Source organism: Lissotriton helveticus, chromosome 10, assembly GCF_964261635.1.
Source record: "Lissotriton helveticus chromosome 10, aLisHel1.1, whole genome shotgun sequence".
In the NCBI taxonomy this organism is placed as follows: domain Eukaryota; kingdom Metazoa; phylum Chordata; class Amphibia; order Caudata; family Salamandridae; genus Lissotriton; species Lissotriton helveticus.
Window position 1 is genome coordinate 95642268 of NC_136071.1, and position 21880 is coordinate 95664147.

Genomic DNA, 21880 nt, shown 5'->3' on the forward strand with positions numbered 1-21880 from the left:
TGCACCAGCTACAAGACCAGTGCAAACCGCATAAGCAAGTTATTTCTTTAGGGAGTCAGCATTCTTTGCTTAATGAATGCATTGTTTATTTCTAGACACAATGTCCTCGTAATTGTTTTACTGTGGCAAACTAACATCTATTAAATCCAGGTTTAAGAAGATAACCAAGAGATGCTTGGTGCTCGCATACAGCATCACTGGTCTGCAGCAAACCAAACCACTGATCAGTGAAGGTTGTTTGGATTGTGGTACATCAAACATGAAGTGGCGTTGGGGATAATGACAACTTTTTTTTTAACACTAAGTCTTTTTTTGCAGTCATGCTAACTCATCGAATGCATTGATCCAAAACAAAGTGCAAAGGGAAAAGCTTTATTAAGTTAATTTACATTTATACAAAAAGTGCAAACTTCAGGTATGTGGGTATCTTAGTCACTCGTAAAAATTCATTGATGAAGCAGCTTTCAGGGCGGCCACGATCTCATTTCATGATCACGATGAGTTTGAGTCCTATCCAAAACCAAAATGTCACCCTTGCCATCCCTGCTTCTTGGATGGTTGGGCTCAAGTGGCATGGTGAAGGCTGGCTTTAGGAATACTCCGTGAAGTCATCCACAGCAGAGATCAGGCGTGTCCTCTGCCCAGTTTCGTAGTTGGCCGGGGAGCCTTGCTGAGGAGGCGGAGGTGGTCTGTTGATTGGCACATATGGGAAGGTTGAGTTCTGCTCTTGCTCTAGCATCTCTTCACGAATCTATGAAAAAAATAAAATAGAGGCAGTTTGAAGTACAGCACCCAGGTCTTGTGTAGACACAATTATTTGCAATAAATGGACTTGCCAAGTCAATATAGTACAACGTGACATTTGTTGAGGAGTCTTAATTTCTCTGATACTGAAAGAAAACAAGTTACTTACCTGTAACTTTAGTTCTCCAGTATTGGAATCTTTCATAGATTCACATGCCTGAATCATTCCCCGTCGTCGAGACGGGAGTCTCCGGTATATAAAAAAGCAGTGCTTAGTAGTGTAGCAAACTGAAAAGAGGCCTAGGCCCATTTCCCTTTTGCAACCCATAGCCTTTGTTATGTAAAAAAGGCCCAAACTTTTCTCTGAACCAATCAGAGCTCCTCACCCTCTAGAACACTCCTGAGAGAACCTTCTGCCCCTCAGATTTTTCACGCACTTGTGCATATAACACACTTCTTGTGCTAAATCCGAGCTGAGCCTCTCAGGGGAGGAGGGTGGGTACATGTGAATCTATGAAAGATTCCAATACTGGAGAACTAAAGTTACAGGTAAGTAACTTGTTTTCTTACTCCAGTATTGGAACTTTCATAGATTCACATGCCTGAATCAGAATAGCGAGCAGTGAAAACACAAAGCACATTTTCCTGATACAATACATAAACATGCAATACCATTAGAAAATGAAGCATAATCACTTATATATATATATACACATACTTATATAAAATGTGACTTTGTAAAAACAAAGAAATTATGGATGGAGGGATAAAAGAAAGGCTCACCGTTACTGGATGATATTCCGCAGTACCGCCTCTTCCACCGCCACATCCGATTTTGCGGCTGCCTCCAAGCAGTAGTGCCTGGTGAAGGTGTGCGTAGATGCCCAGGTTGCTGCTCTGCAGATATCCTGGATTGGCACTCCTCCAAACAATGCAGTGGATGTGGCCACTGCCCTCGTGGAATGGGCACGGACTCGTGCATTCAAAGGCTTTCCAGCAGCTTGATGACAGTAGACAATTGCACTGGAAATCCATCTGGCAATTCCCCTCTTTGACAGCGGGAAACCTTTCCTGGGTGCGCTGAAGGCGACGAATAACTGGGAAGACTTGCGAAACGCCTTAGTCTCTTTCAAGTAAAATGTCATACATCTCTGTACGTCCAGCGAGTGTAACACTCTTTCTGCCGCTGTTGATGGATGAGGAAAGAAACGCTTCAGCACCAATGGTTCGTTCAAATGAAAATCAGTTGGCACCTTCGGAATGAACTTCGGGTTTGTTCTGAGAATCATTTTATCCTCTTGAAATTGCAAGAAAGGCTCCTGAATCGTGAGCGCTTGCAGTTCCCCTACTCTTCTCGCTGAAGTCCATGCAATGAGAAGAGCCACTTTCCAGGACAAGAACTTCAGGTCGGCCCTGTGTATCGGTTCAAATGGTGGCTTCATCAATTGAGAGAGTACAATATTCAGAATCCATAAAGGTGGTGGAGGCTTTACCGGTGGAAAGACTCTGAAAATCCCCTTCATGAATTGTTTGATAATCCTTGAGGACCATAAAGATGGGCCTGACGATGACCTCCTGTAGCGGGATAACGCAGCCAAATGCACCTTGATGGAGGCGTGTGCTAATCCTGACTTTGCTAACAGCAGAATGTAAGGTATAATTTGATGAGGTGCAGCAGTAAGAGGATGAACATCATGTCTCTTACACCACAGACAAAACCTCTTCCATTTCAGTCTGTAGGTTTTGTTGGTACTCTCCGCTCTGGCCTTCGACAGGATCTCCCTACATTCATGTGAGATGTTCAGATGGCTAAACTCACAGTGTTCAGGAGAAAGGCGGCTAATCGCAAGGATTTCGGGTCCGGATGGCGCACCTGCCCCTTGGACATTGTCAGAAGCGATGGAATCAGGCGCAACCGAATTGGACGGTCCTCCGACAGTAGCAGCAGTTCCGTGAACCAGTGTTGTCTGGGCCACCACGGGGCTACTAGGATCAGCCTGCACGGATCTTTCTTGATCTTCACCAGTACGCGGGGGAGAAGAGGAATTGGAGGAAAACCATAGGCAATGATGCCGGACCATGCCATGGAAAACGCATTCCGCCAAGATCCCCTCTGGGGAAGCCAGCTTGCGAAGTACTGGCATTTTCTGTTTTCCCTTGTAGCGAAGAGGTCCACCATCGGTGTTCCCCATCTCCGAAAGACGCTGTCCAGGATCCCCTGGTCTAGCTCCCATTCGTGGCAGGACGATTTTAGCCTGCTGAGAGTATCTGCCTTGATGTTTTGATCCCCCGGGAGGTGTTCTGCTGTCAATGATATTCCCTGCTGAATGGCCCATTCCCATATCTCCTGGGCTTCCTGAGACAGGGAGAGAGATCTTGTTCCACCTTGCTTGTTTACATAATGCATCGCCGTGGTGTTGTCTGTTCTTATCAACACCGGCGCACCTTTTATCCTTGGCAGAAAAGCCAGTAATGCCAAGCGGATCGCCCTGAGCTCCAGCAGATTTATATGTAATTGCTGCTCTTCTGCCTTCCAGCGGCCCCTGCCCTGAAGGAAAGCTCCCCATCCTTCTAACGACGCATCCGTCGTCACCACTAGCGGAGCTGCTCTTGCCAGAAACATCAGCCCTTGAGACACATTTGCCTTTTCCGTCCACCATTTTGCTGACTGCCACATGACTGGCGTCACCATTATTGTATCTTCGAAGGATCCCTCCGCCTGACGCCATTGTAGATCGATCTGTTCCTGCCATGGTCTCATCCTTAGCCTGCAGCAAGGTACCAGTGGAATACAAGAGGTCATTGTGCCCAGCAAGGATTTGTACCTGCGGACTGAAAGAGACTTTCTTTTTCCCCAAGTCTTGGAAGAGGGACACAATCTTCAGTTGTCTTTCCTCGGAGGGAAACGCTTTGTTGCATTCCGTGTCCAATATTGCCCCCAGGAATGTGATCACTCTTGCTGGGTGGAGGTTTGACTTTCCCTCGTTCAGAGTCAGTCCTAAATTGGCGAATAAGTCTATGCAAGCTTGCGTTGACGCTCTGGCGTGTGTCTTTGATGGTGCTTTGACTAGCCAGTCGTCGAGGTACGGAAATATTTGATGTCTTTGTTTCCTCAACACAGCCGCCACTGGAGCCAGGCATTTCGTGAAAACTCTTGGCGCTGACTTCAAGCCGAATGGCAGTCCCCTGAATTGGTAATGTCTTCCGGCTACCCAGAACCAAAGGTACTGCCTGTGTGCAGGATGTATCGGCACGTGGAAATACGCGTCTTGTAGGTCTAATGTAGTCATATGATCTCCTGGGTTCAATAACGGAAGGATGTCCTGCAGGGATACCATCCTGAAAGATTGTTTCTTGAGATAGGTGTTTAAGGATCTGAGATCCAGAATGGGGCGCCACTGGAGCTTGTTTTTCTTGATAAGAAAAAACCGGGAGTAAAACCCCTTGTTTTCCTGGGATTTTGGTACCGGTTCTATTGCTCCCTTTCGGAGCATTGTCCGAATCTCCTGCCGGAGTTGATGCAGATGATTGGCTCTTTGGTGCATCGGTGGCGTACAAGGGGGCGTCTGAAGAAATTCTAGGGTGTGACCGAATTTAACTATTTTGAGGACCCATTGGTCCGTTGTAATTTTCCGCCAATTTTGAAGATAGTGAGTAATCTTTCCACCCAGGGGAGCATCTGACAGAGCCGGAAGATGGAGGTTGTCATTGCCGACGGGTGTGTCCTTTCCTCGGCCACCACGTCCTCGTGGAGTTGATTTTGTGTATCCTCCTGACTGACGCTGGTTATATTGCTGACGGTACGGCTGCGATGAGGACTGATAAGAGGATGGGTATCTTCCCTGTTGGTATCCCCCTCTATATGAGAATTGTCCTCTACCCCTGGAGCCACGAAAAGGGGCTTTCCTGTACTGCAGAGTTCCCAGAGCCTTTGCCGTATCAGTATCCTTCTTGATACTTTCCAGCGTATCATCTATATGTTTTCCAAATAATTCTTCTCCATTGAAAGGGAGGTCTAAGATTTTGTTTTGCACCTCCGGCCTAAATGCGGTCGCTCGCAGCCAACCTTGCCTGCGTTGGACCGCAGCTCCTCCCAGGGATCTAAATGCCGTGGTCGCTATATCCATCGCGCAGTCTATGACTTCAGCCGAAGTCCTCTCTCCTTCCATGAGAATTTTCTTCGCCTCCTGCTTTTCTGGATCTGGCACCAGGTTAACGTATTGAGACAGGTCGCACCACATCTGCCTGTCATACCTCCCCAATATAGCAAGGGCATTAGCGGCTCTTACAAGCAGAGCAGACATTAATGAAAAACGCTTCCCTGCGTTATCCAACCTTCTGCCCTCTTTGTCTGGAGGTGTTGCAATCGGAGCAGATGGGTTCCTGGATTTCTGTTGTGCCGCCTGCGTGATAACAGAATCCGGTTTGGGATGACCCAAAAGGCAAGATGGAGCATCGACCGGTGCTTTATACTTTTTATCCAGTCTGGCCAGAACCGGTGTTACCGTCGCTGGCGTCTCCATGACCTTCAATCCTTCTTTCCAGATATGAGACACTATAGGCAGAGATCGTACAGATCTCCGATACGAGTCCTTAAAGTCATATAGAAAACATTCCGTTTTCTCCTCTGTCATGGTCAGTGCAAACCTCTTAGTGGCTCTCTCCATCAAATTATGAAATCCACCAATGTCCTCCGGTGGAGAGTCCACTGGTCTCTGCGGAGGAGTTGCAGGTGATGGGGCGATATAATCATGCCATTCTGTATTTGTGTCCGCAATCTCACCATCCTCCTGATCCTCATCCGAGGTATCGTGGTGTGTTGTCGGTGGTGGTAACCTAACAGTAGGTTCCGGCACAATCTCTCTCCTAAGAATCGGCGTTCCTGGAACCGACCGTGGACGTGGAGTAGCCTCTATGGTCTGTTGAGCGACTGGAGTCGCTGGGTATCTTTTCCTATAATACTCCAACATTCCCTGGAGATCCTTCAACAAAGAGGATGGTACACTGGTCATCTCCTCTCGTTGCTGTTGTCGATATCGGTGTTGTTCCTGGGGTTGTTCTTGATAATCCCCATATTTTTCCTCTGAATCGTATTCTTGACACTTGACCTGTAGTTGCGAAGGGCTACTGGCAATACCATACTCATCATCTTCCTCCGAATCTTCTTCCTCCAGTAAGTGCGACGGTAGCAATGGGGAGACCTTGCTTGGAGATGTAACCTCAGATGTTATAGGTTTTTTCCAAGGCACCAACCTTTTTTCTGGTGTTTTTTCCCTCGTCGACGAGCCAGTCGACGAGATTCCCATCGCCGTCGTCGACCAAGTCATTGTCGTCGACGCTACCGTCGATGTTGTAGTGACCGTCGACGCTACCCTCCTCGCTGCTGTAGACACGGTCGTCGACGCCTTCACCGTCGACGATATAGTCGTCGACGCTGTTTTCTCACCAGCCTTATCCTTATTCGTCAACGACGGAGGTGTTTTAGTCGTCGTCGATGATCCCTTTTTAGTCGACGGTCCCGTCGACGGAGCTGATTTCTCCTCAGAAGGCGCAGAAGATAGTTTGATGGTAATTTTGATCTTCTGAGGAGACTGTGGTAGATCTGAGGTGGATTTTGCTCCTTTCACCTCACCAGCAGATCCCTTCTTCCCCTTAGATGAGACTGAAGGGGATTTTGAGGGACTGCGCCCTGAAGACCCTGGAGTGGTCTTTTTTGGGGCCTTCTCAGGTCTTTCCCCTGAGGAATGTGTCTGAGGAGATCTACTTCTCTTCTGAGATCTCTTAGACGCCACAGATTCCTCCTCACTCTCACTTGAGAGGATTTCCTTCCTGGCTTTGACTTTCTGAAGCCAGATCAGTAGCCTTCCCTCACGATCTCTCAAGGTCTTATTTGAAAAGGTACAACATACCTTACAATCTGCTGCCTTATGGTCTGGATAGAGACAGTAGATGCAGTCCTTGTGAGGGTCATCTGTAAACAGCCTTTTCTTGGAGCAGGTTGAACAAGCTCTAAATAATCCTTTTTTCTCTTTTTCAGACATGGTTAATGTAGAAACCTCAAATTCAAGTCAAAATACTGTAGAAGTAAAGAGTTTGAGCAGAGCTCAAAGGAGACTCCCTAGCACAACGTGCGGTAGAAAAATCTGAGGGGCAGAAGGTTCTCTCAGGAGTGTTCTAGAGGGTGAGGAGCTCTGATTGGTTCAGAGAAAAGTTTGGGCCTTTTTTACATAACAAAGGCTATGGGTTGCAAAAGGGAAATGGGCCTAGGCCTCTTTTCAGTTTGCTACACTACTAAGCACTGCTTTTTTATATACCGGAGACTCCCGTCTCGACGACGGGGAATGATTCAGGCATGTGAATCTATGAAAGTTCCAATACTGTAGTAATGCAAAAACTACAAACAAAATGATGATGGAGAGAGACAAAACAGTCAAATGAAAAAAGATAAGCAACATGTGCAAAAGGTTTACATAGTTACAAAAACTATTCTCCTTCAACAGCTTCAAGCAGCAGCTTGGAAACATCATATTACAAGGTAAAAGGTTTGTTCTACTTCAGTCAGTCAAATATCTTTATTCGGTTTATGCGCAAACCATAAAAGCAAGAAAAAACTGTATATATAAACAGTTGTAAGTACCTAATCCATTCAACACAATCAAGACTCAAATATATATAAAATCGATCAATAAAACCAATAAAAACAATTTCATTTTTTACACAATGTTAAAAAAGAATGTACATGATATGATGTTAAATTAGTTTCCTCAAGATTCTTACAGCTGCTGATAAAAAATTAGCAATGTCAAAAGTTTCCCAGACATCAGTCAACATTTGCAAATGGAGGAGGGCTGGTCTTACTTGCACAAATCCCTTGTCGATTAGAATTGGGAGAATAAAACGTTTCCTAATGACAATGAGGTGTTCACAGAAAAATAGGAAATGTAGGGTGCCTTGTTGCGAGAAATTATCGCAAGTACAAGGGGCAAGGTCGTCTACCCTCTTCCAACCTTTGTTCACCAAGAAGAAAATGGAATTGATTAAGTCTAAATCTAGTCAATAAGAAACGATGATTGTTGTTTGTGACATAGCCTAAATACGGTTCCATGGAAAGTGTTGTTTTACATAGCTGGTGGGCCCTTACTGTCACCTTTACCAGCTCTCTCTCTTCCCTATCCATGGTGGCTATGCGCAGGTACATTTCCTTAGACCATTTTATATCTCCCTTCACTAGGGTTTCTGGGGAGTAATATAGTTCTGGTCGACCCAGCTTACCTGCGAGCTTCTGGATGTATTTGAGCCAGGGTATACTCAGCCCACGGTCGAGTGACATACAGTCTTTCATGATGGTGTGGTTAAGCACTAAGTCAGGATTTAACCAGGTAGCTATCCATTTCAATAGAGGTGCCACAGCAATAGCATCTTCAACAAAGCTGATTCCAAGCTCCTGATGGACAATGTAATTAGCTGTTGTCCTTGGGACAGATAAAAGGTTCTTTAAAAACCTTTCTTCTACCGTCTGTAAGTTCTTAGTATTTTTTATGCCCCACAACTCAGCCCCACACATAGCTAGTGAGATACACTTGGCTCTGTCTATTTGGATAAGGGCCTTCATTGGCCTAGCTCCTAACTTTCTGGCGAAACCCAGTACAGCCAGGGTAGCCCTTAGCAATACAATTCTTTTCGCTGTGATTTGGGTTACCCAGGATCCTTGGTCGTCGAATAGTACACCCAAATAAGGGAATGACGACACCCTGGTTAATATATGTCCCTCGCAATAAAACTTTTAACCTTTAGGGATTTCTGTCCAATAACCATTATGTGCGATTTTGAGAAATTTACACTCAAATCTAATGATTTTATAAAGACAGAGAAAGAGTCTAACATTAACTGAAGTCCCACTGCCGTCCTAGCTAAGAGGGCGGCATCGTACGCATATAAAAGTGCGGGAATCAGGCGTTTCCCTGCACGAGGAATATCTTTACAGGAGGCAATTAGGGCCGTATCTAGGTTATTGATATATAATGTAAAGAGCAGGGACGCCAAGATACACCCCTGCCTGACTCCATTTGATATGGGTATACCTTCCTGTTGGTCATACCTCACCGTTGCAGATAACTCCCTGTGCAGGTCGGCTAGGAAATAGACTATGTTTTTGTCTACTCCACAGGTTAGGAGCATGGACCACAGCTTCGACCTATTTACTCGGTCAAAAGCCGAGGACAGGTCCATAAAGGTTACTAATAGTGGTCCTTTCTTTGCCACCGTATATTCACCTATTAGTAGTTGCAAATTTAGACATTGATCCGTGGTGCCCATCCCTTTTCTGAAGCCATACTGGGCCACAGAAAGCGTTCCAGATTCCTCAAGCCAACCAGTCAGTTGGCCAAGGACCACCCTACCAAGCACTTTCACCGAGGAATCGATAAGGGATATCGGGCGATAACAGCTTGGGTCACCTCTATTTCCCTTCTTATATATGGGTATAATGACAGATCTTGCCCATGTAGGGGGCAAGCCCAATTGACAGGCGTTTACAAAGATATTATATAAAATCTTTGACCAGGTTTTTACATCTGATTTAAAAAGGTCTGCCGGGACTCCATCCGGCCCCGGAGCCTTATTGCACGTCATTTGCATAATGGCCTGCGTTACCTCTAACTCTGTAAAGGACAAAGAATATTTCTCCATGTTTAAGACTGGGCCTTCCAGCATCCCATTTCCGTCATAAACTTGTTTGAAGTGACTGTACCATTCTTTTTCCTGGATGCCACAATCAAGCTCACTGTTGCTTTTATCCTGGAAAAAAGGCTTATGCACCACAGTCCAGAATTTGGCACTGTTTTTAATTACATCTATTGATAAAAGCTCGTTCCAGGCTTCCTCCCTGATTTCATTTCTTCGCTTTTTTTGTACTTTTTTTATAAGTGCTCCTAAGGGCAGCAATTTCCGCTTCATCAGGCGGAACGGCTTTCAGGGCTACCATCAACTTCCGATGAGCTATTGAACAGTTATGATCAAACTATTTTTCCCCATTCCTGGGTTGCCCCTAAACTATTTTTTTGAGGTCGCTATCGACCTGGGTGCAGATTCTGCCATAGGCTACTAGGACCTCGTCCCCTATGACACCATCTTTCAAACAAGTGGTCATATCTTCCCCAACCTTTCCCATCAGATTTTCCTTGAAATCTATCGGCACCACTCGGCACCATTTCAGGCGTCGAGCTTGATCGATAGGTCTTATATCATGGTTTCCAGCTGTCCGGTTGGGTTTCACTTTTTTCTTTAGGTCATCTATCAGAGACACCCTTACAGGGTTATGGTCTCCATAGGTAGACCAACTCACATTATACTGGCTGACCCTGCTTGCTAGATATACACTCACAAAAATATAGTCAATTGTTGACCCCGAGCCTCTTCCTTTATAAGTTGGGATGTCTCCTGTAGATTTGGTAGGATATATCAAATCATCACTTGCCACCAAGTCTTCTAAGTACAATCCCTGCGGGGTATGTTCAAAATGAATATGATCTTGGTTTGCTGGACCTAAACTGTCCCGTACAAAACAGTTACCATTACAACAAGGAACATTAAAATCTCCAAGCACAATAACCGAATAACAATTAGTACTGTTGACATTATACAGCTCCAAAAAATCATATAGACTGACTAAGTGTTCATTTAAAATACTCTTTTCAAAGGAGTTGTAAAAGTTGACAATAAGCCAATTCCCAGAGGATTTAGTAAGAATTTCCACGGCTAGGCAGTGTGGTGTACCTGTCTCCACTTTAGTATAAGTCCCCTCAAGTTTTAGTGAAGTAAGGGTTAAGAGTCCACCCTTCGCCCTCCCCATAGGGGAGGCAACTGCTGCCGACCAGAAAGCCACATACCCATCCAAGAAAAAGGTGTTCCTTGTGTCCCAGGTTTCCTGCAGCCCAATGATGTCACAGTCAGTCAGACAGTCCCTCCACTTAACATCATTTGCTTTACTCTTTAACCCGGCGATGTTCCAACTAAGGACCCTCGTTCCTGGACGTGGGGCCCTCGCTACCACCATACCATTGATACAACCAGGTACGGTGTTCATAACATTGAGGTTACCACCCCCACAAATGCTCGCTGAAATTCCATTTAATCCACATTCCTCCTCCACAGCCAATGGAGAAGCTACAACAACAGGTATAGAATGGTCCCGGCCGTGTTCGAGTCAATCATTTGTATCTAGATCACTCAGGGGTTGATATCGATTGAATGTGGCAACCCCACGGCCGGTAAACCCTTTAGTGCCAATTACTCTGCCCCTAAATAAATCGTTGACGGGCTGCTGAATTAAGTGCCTATAAAAATACCCCAGTGAGTGAAGTGTAATGCCCTGATCGGACTGTGGCAGCAAGGAAGCTCTTAGCAAGGCATTATTAACAAGAAGTGGATTTCTAAAGTTTATAACGACACAATCGCCACTAATGTTCTTTTGTGATCGTCCTATCTATGCTACTCTCCTGGTGGTTAAAATCTGATGTGATAAGGCTACAGGAAACCCACACTCTCTGTTTAGCCACGATACAGTTTTATTCTTCAGAGATTCGTGGGATTCTTGCTTATTAGGATGGCCAGCCTCTAAAAAGGGCGGTACATTTGTCAGCACTGCTACAAACGGGCCACATTCAGGAGGTAAGTCTGGCTGTGCACTTACAGGGCAACCAGTCTTTTCTTCTGCCGGCCCTCTTTTACTCCCTAGACATGTTGCTGGTGGTGTATTTTTGCACGCAGTTTCCAGGGATACAGAGACTGCTTGTTCCATTGTACAGAGTCCCCCATTTGAGGGCTTTGCGGTCTCTTTAATAACATTAGAGCCCTTTTCAGCAGTATTAACACTATCAGCTTTGTCAGTAAGGGGTCCCAAGGGGCTGCCTAATCTCACAATTTCCGCAGACAGGGTGTCAATTTTGGCCATTAAAGGTTTAATTAGCTCAGTAATTTTCGCCTCCATAATGCCAATCAGGCAATCTATTTGCTCTGTGTCTAATTTAATCATGGCATAATTAGTTGGTACCTCATTTAGATTTTCCACACTAGTGAGTGGCGGGTCAGCTCTTTTGTTAGTGGTTCGGCGCCCCCCCCCCCCCGTTTAATTTGCGTGTGCTTGCGGGATCTCAACACTCTCTGTGTTACCAGAGCCGGGGAGCGCTGGGCTGGAACATCATTTAAGTCACCCATATTAACCAGATTCTGCGATAAATCTGAGTGGAAGAGCAGGGTCTGCCATATTTACTAAATCAGGTTGGGCAGCGTCACTACTATCACCCTGAATTGAAGGAGACAATACCTTGGGCGAAATGGGCAAAGATAGAGAACTGTTACCCTGGCCTAGTGATTTACGGCTTTCACTATTTATTTTAGTCACAACTTTCACTAAATAATTATCTAGTGTCGCTACTGCAGGAGGTGTTTTGCCTATTGCGGATTTCGTCATTTTTAGCAGTTGGAAAGAAGCCTATAGAAGATCTAATGTAGGGCAGTGAGAGACAAAATAGGAGCACTATACAGTAATTTGAGGTTTTTCCACTCCTTATCCTATGTAAACGACACAAATGCTCTAATGGATTTGGAAATCTCACTCAATCCAAAATGAAGAGCATCAGCTACGCAGTACAGGAATCACGGTCCATGGCCCAGCCCAGCCTCTTTGTGCCTCTGAGAGCCTCAGAGGGCCCGCCCTTTGCCCGGGCTTAGCCCGCGCGCGGTCCCGCGACGCAGGAGGTAGTGCTGGAATTTATGCGCCGCTTGGCGCAATGCTCCCCAGGTGCGGCTCCGGCCGCAAAGGCTGCTGGTCGATGTAGTCTCCTCCTCGCAGCAGAAGCCCACCCTCCACTCAGCGGCCACTCGATGCTGGTTTCCGAGTGTGGCGGCGGGAGGCAGGATGCGTGCTGCGGGTTCCCTGGTCAGGCAGCAGCAGTTCTCAGGACAACAGGAGCAAGTACGATTTCGCCTCGGGCACTGCAAAGACCCCCGCTCCACCGGAGGTAGTGCTGGAATTTATGCGCCGCTTGGCGCAATGCTCCCCAGGTGCGGCTCCGGCCGCAAAGGCTGCTGGTCGATGTAGTCTCCTCCTCGCAGCAGAAGCCCACCCTTCACTCAGCGGCCACTCGATGCTGGTTTCCGAGTGTGGCGGCGGGAGGCGGGATGCGTGCTGCGGGTTCCCTGGTCAGGCAGCAGCAGTTCTCAGGACAACAGGAGCAGGTACGATTTCGCCTCGGGCACTGCAAAGACCCCCGCTCCACCGGAGGTAGTGCTGGAATTTTTGCGCCGTTTGGCGCAATGCTCCCCAGGTGCGGCTCCGGCCGCAAAGGCTGCTGGTCGATGTAGTCTCCTCTTCGCAGCAGAAGCCCACCCTCCACTCAGCGGCCACTCGATGCTGGTTTCCGAGTGTGGCGGCGGGAGGCGGGATGCGTGCTGCGGGTTCCCTGGTCAGGCAGCAGCAGTTCCCAGGACAACAGGAGCAGGTACGATTTCGCCTCGGGCACTGCAAAGACCCCCGCTCCACCGGAGGTAGTGCTGGAATTTATGCGCCGCTTGGCGCAATGCTCCCCAGGTGCGGCTCCGGCCGCAAAGGCTGCTGGTCGATGTAGTCTCCTCCTCGCAGCAGAAGCCCACCCTCCATTTAGCGGCCACTCGATGCTGGTTTCCGAGTGTGGCGGCGGGAGGCGGGATGCGTGCTGCGGGTTCCCTGGTCAGGCAGCAGCAGTTCCCAGGACAACAGGAGCAGGTACGATTTCGCCTCGGACACTGCAAAGACCCCCGCTCCACCGGAGGTAGTGCTGGAATTTATGCGCCGCTTGGCGCAATGCTCCCCAGGTGCGGCTCTGGCCGCAAAGGCTGCTGGTCGATGTAGTCTCCTCCTCGCAGCAGAAGCCCACCCTCCACTCAGCGGCCACTCGATGCTGGTTTCCGAGTGTGGCGGTGGGAGGCGGGATGCGTGCTGCGGGTTCCCTGGTCAGGCAGCAGCAGTTCTCAGGACAACAGGAGCAGGTACGATTTCACCTCGGGCACTGCAAAGAGCCCCCTCTACTTAAATAACCTCCATTACCTCCTTGTAAAAAGTCCCAAATGGAAGGAAAAAACTAGTCTGATAATCCATCTCCTGCTAGCAAAGCTGTGTCTGAAAGGCATTGTAATATTAAACATAATACAACCAATATATTTAGAATGATAATTGCTTTTATAAAGGGCTATATTCTGCACTTCTATCATTGATAAATACCACAGACCAGAAAATGTTACCCCATAAGCAACTGATTAAAGTAAGTAGTGCCACAGATTGACATGCTCTGCATATTCCTGCCATTAGTATTGGGCTTGGACATTGCAACTTGTTCTTCTTTGAAAAAGTTTCAAACCACAGGATGTACTCCGACACCTCCCCTTAGCGTACAATACGTACGGGCACCGACCCCACCCTAAACTGTTTTCCATTCAGCTTTAGATTTGTGACAGTGGAGTGCAGAGTAAGACCACTTCAGTGTGCATTGTAAGTTGTTAAAGAAGTGCGTGAAAGTAGAACATGTGCCATCATTGCCAGCTTACAGAGAGGCGGGTGGGCTCATGTGAATCTGCAGCGCTACACCCTACAGATGCTAACAGGGTAACATTCTCCCTTCGCAGCATATGCGTCTATACATGCTGTGCATCGGATTAAAAACAGTTTTCCTCCTAAGTGGTGGCTAGCGGAAAGATGATGCAGATGTTTGAAACAATACTTTTAAGACCTATAAGCCTATTGAAGGGTTAGACTGTCCACAGAGTAGTGCTTTGTAAAGGTGTATGGTGCCACGTAGCTGGTTTGCAGATATCTGTGAATGGGAAATTTACAAGGAGAGCCAAGGCCGCCCCTTTTCGTGTAGAGTGTACCCTAGTGCGTACAAGTTAACTCCTGTTTATCGCCTGATAAGATAAACACATTCATTTTGTTATACCCGGCTTGGAAATGGTGAGCTTTGTAGAGTTTAATAAAAGCTCTAAAGTTCTTTAGTTTTGCAGAAGGACTTGGTTCTGTCAGACCAGTAAGTGGTTGCTTCTTTGTCCTCCGTTTGGGCTCAATGCTAGCCTCCACTGGAGCGGTGCTATGCTCGGCATGGTTACTATTGGTGGTGTAGGGTTCCATACCCAGACCTTGTTTTGCACGCATTAAACTCACACCACAAGAAGTCTTTGTTCTTGGTTGCTCTGCTGGTTTAATACTTGGGAGGCCATGTTGTGTTCCTTCCCTCCCTGATCACGACTGTCATGAATATGACCAGGCTCTTGTGAATGTATAAAAATGCCCCATTCCAGAGTCCAGTGGTTGTGAAGACACTTGTCATTGTCAACCAGTGAGACTCCACTAACACTCATGGCATAGGAGGTGAACATAGGTAGGAAGAGGAATGCTCTCACTCCAGTAGGGATTACAATCAATAGATGGTAACTTCCTACAAATTGTAAATTTAAGTGATTCAATTGTGCAACTCTTATGATGAGCCAAACATAACAGACTCTTGCAACTTTTAAAAAAAGACCTCAACGTTCCCAGTGAGGTTAGAAGCAGGCACCTAATAATTTTAACACCACCAATTACAATGTACTTCATTCCAAAACACCCCTCCATTTTATTCTCCCATCAACCCTCCTCAGCAAATATTGAAATCTTGTCATGGTTTGTGCACATGAACACTTGATCACCAAGCTAGGACTGACGAGGTGAAATAACCGTGTGAGCCTAACAACTTACCCGGGGACGTAACTTCTTGATATGTCGTAGCCTGGCAATCCATTTTGATGGGTAGATTTCAGAAGGATTAGATCTGCTGTGGTGAACTTGGGATGCCATCTAAGTCAAGGAGAGAGGAGTAAAGAAGAAAATGAGCTCAAGATAGAATATGGAATCATAACAATAAAGAATTACAAAACAGTAAAATTTGCTCCTTGTACCTAGATAGGAGCGTCAAACCCACACTAGATCTGTAACTCATAAAAAGTGTAGACAACACAGGTGCTTTATGTTGATGCCAGGGAATCTGCGGACATCGAGAGTACATTGTGCTTATGTAAAATATTTGCAATGAGAGTACGTTCTCTATAAAGATCTCCACTGACAATACTACAGTCTGCTGATGGACCTGCCCTAGGTTGTACTTGCAGAGTGCGAAATATCTCTTTGGGAAGGGAGCATTGAGCTAAGGAAATAACTTCAGAAGGCAATGTCTCTACAGCAGTGGTTAACTATGACAATAAATGGCTTTGCAATACAAAACCCTTTAACCCAACTTAATGACTTTTGTCTGAATTTCCCTTCCCCCAGTGGTATTTTAATATTGTCCAGTAGTGACAGTGATACAAAACAGGGTTTCAAAAACATTCATTTTAGGTACAGAATGGGAACAGAGAAGGGAAAAGAAATATAATGCATATTTTAGTTTTGGAAGCTCACGTCAGTTAAGCATTGAAGAGAAAGTCAGTCAACATCTACCCATTTTAAAAGAAAGGAAAAACCATTACCAAAGTTAACATCTGCACAGACATGAATAATATGCCAAATAACAGTGATTTAAAGCTGATCAATCGTAGAAGAATAGCCCTTTGGTCAGAACACGGTCTCACCAACACAATATAACAGCGAGAACTCATCCTTACATTTGAATGCAGTGCCATCTGTCGCGCCAGGAAAGGCAGATTTTTGTCCGACACGATTCGAGCAATGCTGGTGTCTACAAGTCCTTCCATATCTGGGCAAAAAGAAATAAAACAGAGAGGAACTGTAACCACCATCTTCAATTTTTGAGAGTGCCTGAGGGGCTGATGTAAGGCTGAAGGTAAGCACAGCAAAATAAAGTGTTCCGACCCCACTATAAATCTCTGATAGCTCAAAGTTGAATATGAAGTCTGGACTGATCATTCATGATTTTACATGAATTACTATCCTCTCTAGATTATTGTTTGTTGCCCTGAAAGTTACTGCCTAGCTTTGAGATTATATATTTATAACCCATTATCTTTGTGTTTGCATGAATTATTATATCTTCGTGATAAGAAGGGTGTTTAACAACCAAACAGCTGCTGTCACTTTCTAATGGTTTCTAAGAAGTCACCCTCATGTATCCTTTCCAAAGTCGCTGCTTCTTCTAAAAACAGTTCAAAGCTAAATAGTAAGTCTATCACCTGCCCCCTCATGACAGCTTAGCCTAAATATCACATGTCAGCAACTAAGACTTCTTCATGGCTATCAGGACAAAATTACACAATCCACTTAGTTTACTCGCCCACAACCTGGTGCTTTAATAAAACTGACTTGATAATTTCTATGCCAGTTATAGCCTGTGACAGGTACGCATTCAATTAAACCGTTATGCAGGTTATGCCAGACTGTGTGTGCATCTAGTAGCCCTTAGCTCAATAGTCTAAAACATATGACCAAAGATCACATCAGTATTGATGTCGACCATATAAAGGATTATTTTTAGGTTATACCTTCGCCAGGCACTCAACAAGAGAATTGTATATCGCTTTTATTAAACCAGGTTAGATGATGACCTGACATATATTTGCTATTGGCCAAAATTCTGAATAAAGACCATAGCAGTGATCAGTGCCCTTTTCGTGGTCTCAGTGGAAATTTAAATAGGGGACTTCTACGACAAAAACATATTTGTTCGAGCACATTGTGTTCTGTGAAAGCTCCCTGAATAAATATGCGGCACAGCATTACCAATAATCCTAGCTATTGTGAACACAGAATGCTCTAAACACAGAAGAGTTCTGCAGTGAGTTTTGTAAAACCAAACAATGTCACAGTCAAGATTTTACTCTCCTGACGTAATCAGCCTTTAACAGGCAAGTTTCAATCGGAACAAACTTATTCCAGATTCCAATGTAAACAAGACTTTGTTGAAGGATGCCTGGCTGCAAGGATGATGCTAGGCAGAAAGAAGATCAGCTCCAAAAGGATGAAATAGAGCTGGGCCTTCGCCGGAGACCAGAGGCCTCTGATCTCCCCCTCAATCTATAAGGGATGCATCAGTCACCACTGTCAGTTCTGGGTGAGGAGATGTCTGCCATTGACCCAAACGCAGTACAGCAACCACCACTGCAGATCTTTTGAACTCTTCTTTGAAATTTGGACATGGTCAGAGAGGTACCCTTGATGCTGGGTCCACTGAGACTTCAGATCCCAATGCATAGCCGGTACACGCCACCTGGTGTGTTTGACCAGCAGGATACAGGAGGCCATTAGTCCCAGAGTTGACCTCACAAATCCAGGACTGAGGCTGAAATATCGGGAGCATAGCCTGAATGTCCTGGTTGGGGGGAGGCGGTAACAGCTAGGTGGATGGTTTCCATGGCTTTTGTCTCAAAACTGCTGGGCACCTTGATGAGGCTGAAGTGGATATCGGTATTGGGCACCCTGAACGAAATGGCAAAAGGAACAGTAGTATTGACGCAGTTGGTGAGGTCAGGGCAGATGAGCCTTGGTAGTGCACTGTGGCCCTACTTTCCGTGGAGCACTCCAGAGAGAAAGCTGCCTTGCCCTCGAAGAGGAGAGTCCCATCAAAAGGCAAGTCCATAAGGGACGACTGTACATCATTGGGAGAAACCTGTCGACTGCAGCCAGGTGTGACGATCAAAGGAGATACAAGTACCAATGGCTCGTCCAATGGAATCAAAGGTGTTTAGGCCACAAAGATTTCTGAACGTAGCAGCGTACCAGCCATACTGTATAACTTGTGTCATGACAGGGTGAAGATCTTCTGGAAATCCTGGGAGGACTTGGGCAACCATATCACAAAGAGTGTAGGAATAACAGCCCACCAGGTAACTGGCATGAAGAATTGAAATGCAAGATTAGTGGAAAAAAATACGCTCTTCCCAAAGGTCTCCACTCTCTTGGACTCCCTATCTGGGGGGGGGGGGGGGGGGGGGGGGGGGGGGGGGGGGGGGGGGGGGGAGGGGGGGGGAAGAGTTGTCAGAATGGTATGTGGGTTCATCAGACTTGTAGAAGCCTGCACCACTAAGCTCTCAGAAGAGATAAAGGAGGGTTGCAGGGGGCCGGTCGGTGTCACCTCGCAATTTGACAATCAACCCAGATGGGGGATAAAAGGATAATTACGCACTTGTATAGCGCACGACTACCCGGAGGCGTCTCGGCGCTTGTACGAATACCACTAAGGAACCCTTCCTGGCCTTTCCCTGTGATGTGCCCACTCCTGGGCACCCCCAAGGTGAAGCCAGGCATCCTTAGCGTTGTTGGGGCCGTTGTGGAGATTAAGCAAGCTATTGCCCAGAGGTGCAGAGTGGGACTCAGGATTAGAATAGGCACCGGGGCGAGAATTATCAGGTCTGAGGAAATTGAGCCCAAGAACCCGCCAAGGCGGGAATTGAACCCTGGTCCTGGGCCAGACTTCTGCATCAGGGTCTGCCGCTCTAACCATTGCGCCACACTTTCCCCATGGGGGAGTGGCCGGGGATGTGAGGGTGTAGGAAGTGGACTATTTATGTAGTGCACCTAAGGGGTACACTGAGCAAATAATCCAGATGACCCTTTTTACTTTACAGGGTCTTTCTTTATAAATCCCAAATGCTCTCTTTGTCGCAGTGTGGTCGAGCAGTTTAGGCTCATCAAAGGAGAGTGTTAGGCATTTGTTCCACAAACAAGTCTATAAATGAGGCATACACTTAACAAGGTAATCAGACACCAATTTAGAAAAATAAAAGATTTTTATATTAATTTACACATCAAGATCTTTGGGATCAGATAAGTAGTTTGAGTCAGTGATTTTCAGAAACACAGAAAATACCCATGTCCCATGTGAGGCATGAGCCTCAAACAAAGTAATGGGAGAAACATACACTGCATAGGTATACTTGTGATCAGGTTACAGGGTTGTTATTCTTGACTTAAGGTGAGCTGGGGCCAAGGGCCTTAGAACCACCAGCAGTTCCGTTTTACCTCCCCTGGTGTGTCTGGGTGCCGAGGTTCTGGTCACAAGGGTAGCCTCGAATGCTATGGCTTAAGTCTATGGAGAAACATGCAACAAGAAAAAGGCTGCAAGTAGGGACTGTAGGGCCAGTCCGGCAGAACCCAAAATGGGGTCAGCTGTTTAGGGTCTCTGGAGCAAGGGTGCCCCATTGGTAGGCTTGGACTCGGGCTGTTGGGCTCGGATGGAGAGTTGTTTTGTCCGGCAGGTCGCTTGTGTTTGAGGCTCCCACTATTTACGTCGACCTGGAGAAGGGGACGAAACAGGTCAACAGGTCCACTCTCAGAGATTGCCTATCTGATGCAGACATCCTACATCGGTAGGTCTGCCTTGGTGTTGTTGATGTCCGGGTTGAACACTTAACAAGACTGGGCTGCTGCAAGGGCTCCGGTGCTCCAGTATTGATGCTGGAGGGCTCCTCGAGGGTCTAGCGTATTGAACCATGCTGGAGAGACGGGGCTGACCTCAGGGAGCTTTAGGAACCTTCTCCAGGGCTGCTGCTGTTTCCGTGTACCCGGTGGTCAGCAGAACGTTAAACCGAACACTCCGGTCGGTGCCTGAAAACAAGTGGCTCCCACACTTCCAGGGAGATGCTGGCTGGTTCGTGAAGTACTGGCAGCCCTCCAAGACACTGGAGGATGCACAGCTGCAGGATGAGTCAGGTTTTGTTAAAGTCAGGACAGAAGCAGGCAGCAGTGTTTGGCGCCAAAGTCCACAGCTAGGTCTACAGTTCTCGTGTCTTCGGCTCTGCTGTATCCTTCTTTCAGGCAACAAATCTTAGTTCCTGGTGTCAGGAGGCCTCCTAGATACTAACTTTAGGGGTGTTAAGGGGAGTGAAGGGTAGTAGCTAATGGGCTACTTACCCCCTGGGTTCACTACACCCCCTATGTGAACAATTCTTGTGGTGAGTGGGCATAACCCAGTTCCACTTTCCACCAACACCAAGATGGTAGAACCCCCCCCCCCCCTTGCGTGGGGCACATCATGTAGCCCATCTTAGGGGTGTAAATAGCCTAGTGGTGTAACACCTGCTAGCATGGCTAATTTCCCACAGGCCCTGGTGCCAAATGGACCTCAAGAGTGGCATCTCCCAGGTCTAAGGGAAGCTGGGGTCGCATATCAAAGGTGGCAGGGGGGGGGTGAAGCCCCTGGCCTTGATATGCTAAAACACCTTCCTCTGGAGCAGGCATTATTTCTGGCCTCAGAGTGTGAGCTCTCACCTGCAGGGGGTGAGGATATTGTCTAGGGCGACAGGCTGGACGATACCAGCCAGCCAGCACGCTAGACCCTGGTAGGTTTCTCAGGGGGGCACCTCTAATGGGCCCTCTGGGTGCATGTCATAATAAATATTGTACTGGCAACAGTACAGGGTTATTAAGACACGGTGTTTGATACCAAACACCATAGGTTTGAATGGAACCATTCATGTAGCTGGGAAACTCGTAATGACCAGAGCCCAGTACATATACTTAAGATGGTTTCCCTGTTCACTTGTCTTGCCTACATTGATCAGTGCTTGTTCACATTGGACAATCCACAGAACCGGAGGATTGCAGCTAGTGGGGAGTGGTGGGCAAGGTGGGGGTCTAGTATCTTTTTAGGTGTCACACTCTTGTGCTAGAGTGATGTTCATTACAATTTCACAGTTCTTTTTTTTTTTTTTATTAAAGACATGCAATATACAGCCACAACCCTAACTGGGGCTGCACACAGCAGCTTTGAATGACAGGTCCCAGGACGAGGAGGTGCTAGATGCATACACACACTGGAGCAAAGAGGTGCTGGATACACACACAACACTGATGCCTGGGCAGAAAGGTGTTAGGGATGTGTTGAACATTGCAGCTTACACTGGCAGGTATAATAACTATGATCACACACTAAGACAAGGAGGTACTAGATGCACGCATAACCCTGAGGCTTGGCCGTAGAGGTACTAGAGTCATTCTGAACACAGAAGCTTTGACTGGTTGCTACCAGAACTATGTGTACAGACTACAATAAGGAGTTGCTACTTGCAGACACTACACTGCTGCTTGGATGGGGATGTATTCCAAAAGGGCATATCAAGGGAGAAGGCCATTACTCGCCTTTATGTTTAAAGTCACAATACACAGGTACAGTGCATGAGG

At 46.7% G+C, this 21880-nt stretch overlaps 1 protein-coding gene across 1 annotated transcript in view; it reads right to left on the minus strand.

Annotated features, from left to right (window-relative positions):
- Nucleotides 1-356: 356 nt before the first annotated feature.
- The window catches only part of TSC2 (TSC complex subunit 2), a 279890-nt gene continuing 258366 nt past the window's right edge, over nt 357-21880 (minus strand). The window contains 3 exon segments of the mRNA XM_078664852.1: nt 357-751; nt 15509-15607; nt 16411-16502. Of these exon segments, the coding sequence (XP_078520978.1) occupies nt 590-751; nt 15509-15607; nt 16411-16502 (353 nt within the window). The 3' untranslated portion in view covers nt 357-589.